At 35.6% G+C, this 5,272-nt stretch overlaps 1 protein-coding gene across 1 annotated transcript; it reads left to right on the forward strand.

Annotated features, from left to right (window-relative positions):
- Positions 1–817: 817 nt before the first annotated feature.
- Positions 818–2,099, forward strand: LOC128680450 (mpv17-like protein 2). Its single transcript, XM_053763613.1, has 2 exons — positions 818–1,203; positions 1,636–2,099. Exons 1-2 carry the CDS (start codon positions 977–979, stop codon positions 1,994–1,996), a joined length of 588 nt encoding a protein of 195 aa, XP_053619588.1. The 5' UTR covers positions 818–976; the 3' UTR covers positions 1,997–2,099.
- Positions 2,100–5,272: the final 3,173 nt, after the last annotated feature.

Below are 5,272 nucleotides of genomic sequence, written 5' to 3' on the forward strand. Positions count from 1 at the left end.
AGATTTCAAGTAGATTATTACAATACAAACAATTCAACGTGGTTGGGAATGCATGACTATCTACTTAGGTTCCCTCCATCCTAGTAATTGTATTCATAAGTTACCGAGGTAAGTTTTATTTTTCAAAGAGTTAGATTTTAGTTTTTTATAAAGTTACTTTACTTAGCTTGTGAAAAAAACTCGGTAAAAGGTACTGTACTCCAATCTATGGAAGAAACAAAAGAAACAATTAATTTATAAATAATTGACAAATGAAGTCCCGACCTCACGCACTGTTTCCGCCAAATCACTGCTATCTCAAAGAGAATCACCGAATCGATCCACCCGAGCCAAATAATCGAATAATAATCGTATTAATCGATTATTCCGATCATGTTCTCGGTGGGTGGCCGTTGGAGATCACTAAATGGATAATATAATTACATGTCACGTTTGTTCTTCTAATCAGTAAAAATAATTTAGATGTCCTAATTGATAGATGGTGCAGTGTGGTTCCGCCTTAGAATAGGAGCACTTCATATTCGTATGAGGTGACTAAAGTACATACAGCCCGAATACAACCTTGCGAGGGATTTATTTCGTGGATAGGTATATTAAATTTTGAATACTTTTGAAGAAATCTAAGATTAATTAAATTATAATTTCTCCTCCTGTACTAGCGAAATAGTCACGATGTCTATAGTTTTTTATGTCTAGAAGAAAATAACGATGTGTAAACCACAGATATAAGAATATTTTATTGAGTTTTTATGTCTGTGGTTTAAGCAGCCCTGTGAATACCAAAGAGTTTTTATTTCTCCAGAAATCCTGACATGACATTGACGGAATCCGTGACAAAAAGTCGGTTACCTAAATTATCATTATTTCTATGAGGAAATTGACATTTAACACCTAAATTTAAGGCAATAACAAAGATATTAGATACTATATTATGAACTTTGTAAACGAATGAGTAGAAACACAAGAATCGGGCAAGATGAGCGGTGTATTGACAAAGGTGATGAGTCTCCCAGCACAATTTCCCCTCATTAGAGGCATGGTGTCCTATGCAGTGATCTGGCCCTCCTGTAGTATTGTACAAGAGTACCTGGAAAATGGCACATCTCCTGAGAACGCGGACTGGGCGCGCGCCGCTCGCTTCAGCTTCTTTGGCACATTCTTCATGGCCCCTGTGTTTTATGGATGGATGAAGTACTCAGGCAGGTATTGTATATATATATATATATGTATATTTATTGTAGTAATATTGTATATATGTATGTATTATATGTGTAGTTATCAGAAAATTCAGTGGTCAAAATCAAGGCATTTATTCAGAAATTAGACCTCCACAGGCACTTTTTGCGTCACATTTAAAAATTTTATGACATTTAGTCAAAGCTACAAACTACTAGCATTTCTGAACGACCACTGCTGAGAAGAAATGCCGAAAGTAACGCACTTAAATAATATTGGTCACTATCATGCTAGAAAAGCATGCGAATGAATGAAAAAAAAATATGCATTCACCAAAGGCATGCATGATGATGCACCGAAGCGCCGCCACACCGAGGTCGGTGCAGCCGGTCTTACTTGCTCACACCTTAGTTTAGTCAGCTTGAGCTAGGTAACCTTTATCGATTTATATTATACCAGGTTCTTCAAAAGGAAAGATTTGAAAACTGCTATAATCAGAGCGGCCATAGAACAGGTCTCCTACTCTCCCTTGGCTATGGCATACTTCTTCTTCGGAATGAGCGCCCTCGAGATGAAGCCGCTCAAGACTTGCGTGAACGAAGTTAGGGAAAAATTTTGGCCGACTTACAAAATCGGTGTTGTGTTTTGGCCGACGGCGCAGACGATTAATTTTTACTTTATTTCCGAGAAAAATAGGATTGTTTTCGTTAGTGCGGCAAGTTTCGTTTGGACTGTGTATTTGTGTCACGTGAAATCGAAGAAACAGAGGGCAATTAACGAACCACTCGACATGCAATTAGTAGAAAGAACGGAAGACTGATATTAGTATGATATAGTGATTGCAATATTGCACAACGTTTTATGTAAGTTGCATTTTTATAAATACTCTGTTATGTTGAAGTAATAAATACGGCATATGCTGAAATAAATAATTGGTTTAGGTTTTAGTTATAGCGACCCGGTTCAGCCGTGCACCGTCCAACAGGCGGTTTTGTATGAATCACTTCCTAATATTCTAATCAATTAACTTTTGTTAATAAATTGTCTAAACGACAGTGTATCAGAATCTGTTCAAGCTTATAAATAAGAAAGTTTAGAAACAGACCGACACGGGGGTCGACCTTGTCTTATACTATGTAATGATTATTTTGTCGAGATTTGAGTTTTTTTTTGTTTATTCTTCAAAAGTCTAACGTGCAGAAGCATGGTAGCAAAGAATATAGGATTTTCATGAATATCTCAGAATCACAACCTCATTGACAAAGATACGTTCAACCGACACGGCGTTCATATCAAATTGAAAAACTTTTAATTTCTTCATTCACCATAAATTACAAAAAGGGCACTCAGGCATTCACTTCAAATGAAAAAAAGATAAAAAAAGCCGAACAATGTTATTAGAATTAATAATGGGAATGAACTTTTATGAGAAAATATTTTTATTGATGTAATTAATCACGTTTTGTCAACGCGTCGAAGCTCATCGTTGGATTTTGTTTGTCCGTTTTTTGTCGGTCCGTATGTTGGGTTTGTTGTTGGAAAAAAGCGCATTCTTGGTGATCGACCAGGTCGTAGCTATTGGAGGGCTACACGAGGCTAAGCACAAGGGTTCCCATGATTAAGGGGCCCTACGCACACAAGAGTAGACTGTGATGCCACACTTGAGGTCCAACGACAACTAAGCTGTAGTTGGGGTTTTACTTTTTTTTTGCATGTGCCTATAGGGTTACCATCTTTTAAATTTAGAACGGTTTAGTCGAGGGGTCCCAGATATTTTTTTGCCCCAGGGCCTGTGGTCGCCAATTACGGCGCTGTCGACCACCAAAGATCTTACTGTGGACAGTAACTAAGACTATTGCGGTTATATAGTGCTCTCGATTGAATTTATTACGCTAAGTAGGTATTATTAGTATATATAGAATCTAAGATATATTACAATTCGTATTACAATTTGTAGTATGTAGGTACTTTTGTTTAATGCCGGCTACATACTATCGCCACAATCGGACAGACGATGCGATTGCGTAGTTTGTATGAGAGTTGCGTATTTACTGCAATAAAAAGCCAGCAATATACGTCAATACCTACTTACTTTGAAAGTTTGTGAGGATGTTTGTGTGTATGTATGTTTGTTACTATTTTACAATCTACTGGACGGATTGTTATAAAATTTTGTACACGAGTTGAATTTAATCTGTAATAACATATATGGTACATTTTATCTCGAAATTCAGACATCAGATATAGATATAAGTATACGCAATTCTCTTCTCCATTTGTTTCATTTAATTACGTCTCTGAACCATTCATTAAATTATACATTTTAATCAGGTTGTCGCCCAGACATCCAAAATTTCTCGAAAACCGTCGGGTGTCCAAAACAACGATTAATTAGTTCGATACTACACTGCTACCGACGGGTTTGCTCGCTCAAAAGTGCCGAAACGGGTCCGTTTCACTTAACGATCTCCCGTACGTTGCTACCAAAAAAATCGCTAAAAAACTTTGTACCTGACCCCGGTTCGGGAATTCTATAAAGTTGTTTATACCACTTCGAGATTTAACAAACCGTTCTCTGCTCACTAGCGCCAACATCACAATTTATTCAATTTCTTTTAATTAATAGCGAAAACTAAAAATCTGTCACAGGAGATAATAAGATAAAGGGTTTTATAAGATAATATTAGAGTTTTATATATAAAATGCATTCACATTATACGACGAGGATTTTGGTGGATACCGTTTTCTTGCATTTTAATCGATTGTATAAATAAATGCCATTGAAATAACTATCACCACTGAATAATCTTATTAAGTAGGTACAATGTAATTATTCGTTATGAATCCTTAAGAAATGCCAGTAAAGTAATTTTTATGGTTATGAAGTAATGAATGATTAGTGTTTAGACGGTTTCCTTAAAAAAGTATATTAGGAAAAGCGTTTTCTATATGCACCTGCAAATATTAGAAACATGAATGTGTGTGTGCCTGTTAGACCTTATTTCACATCATAAAGGAGCTTGAGAATGGGGTGATTTTGGGTTTGGAGATAGATAGAGAGTCAAAGGTTTTGCCGCGAGCGGAGCCGCGGGCAAATGCTAGTACAATATAATTGTCAACTCCATATAATTCCAATAGCGAACTATTTCACGCTCCTCGAAAAGTTATACTTTGTTCACAGATAAGTGGCCAGTATCACATGGCAATGATTTTTTTAAACTGTCCCACAAAAAGACCTTTCCTCACCTGCTAGCTGCCAGTTATTTATTGTTGGTCGACGAAAAAAAAACCTAATTGATTTAATTTTCGACTCGCATAATTGTATTGTGAAATATGGTTCTTGATATTTTTTTATCTTTCCGAAATATCTATACACGTTGGTGACGTGTTGAATTATTTTTAGGGTTACCTGATTTTTAGGGAAAATCGCCACGCCGCCAGTAGATTACTATTTCTTGCCAATTAATGACACAAGAAATAACGAACTGTTGTACATTACATTAATTAATTATGACGACCTTACGATATCAACATTTTTAATTTATTGGTTACAAATAAAATGTCAAGCATTTCTTTTGTAGTGTCTTTATTATTCGGAACCATTTACTGCTTACATTGTTCAGATATTTTTAAATAATAATTTTTATTTTTACATAAGGCATAACAATAATAAAGGTTATTAAGGCCAATTAAGGCCAAGTGAATGTCGTTAGATAATATCGGCTTAAGTAAAGGTTATCTCATGTTTCCTTCTAAATAAAAAAAAACTGTCACAATGTCAGTACACTATTTATTTTCATTTGTATTTTCCAGCTCTGAAATGTATAAAGAGGGATTTCTTATAACCACACCGAATGGCGGCATTGCGGTTAAGGTCCTATATAATAAAGAAACCGATTTCGAATTCGACAAATTGGTAGATAGATGGATATAAAATTTATTTGTAAAAATATAACAACATTTATTTACATACTTCAAAACCAAAAACACACACAAAAAGTGCAATGCACTAGAGCAACATGGTCAGAATGGTAATTGAGGAGAGCAGAAACTATATGTTATGCCGGCTCCAAATTATCGCGGTTTGCCGAACTTT

The sequence above is a fragment of the Plodia interpunctella genome, chromosome 24 (genome assembly GCF_027563975.2).
Source record: "Plodia interpunctella isolate USDA-ARS_2022_Savannah chromosome 24, ilPloInte3.2, whole genome shotgun sequence".
NCBI classification, from domain to species: Eukaryota; Metazoa; Arthropoda; class Insecta; order Lepidoptera; family Pyralidae; genus Plodia; species Plodia interpunctella.

Bases quoted from the DNA above. Each gene is read 5' to 3' on its own strand.
- LOC128680450 (XM_053763613.1), top strand. From the start codon at position 977: ATGAGCGGTGTATTGACAAAGGTGATGAGTCTCCCAGCACAATTTCCC. The intron at 1,204-1,635 runs GTATTGTATATA...ATATTATACCAG, and splicing joins TGGATGAAGTACTCAGGCAG to GTTCTTCAAAAGGAAAGATT.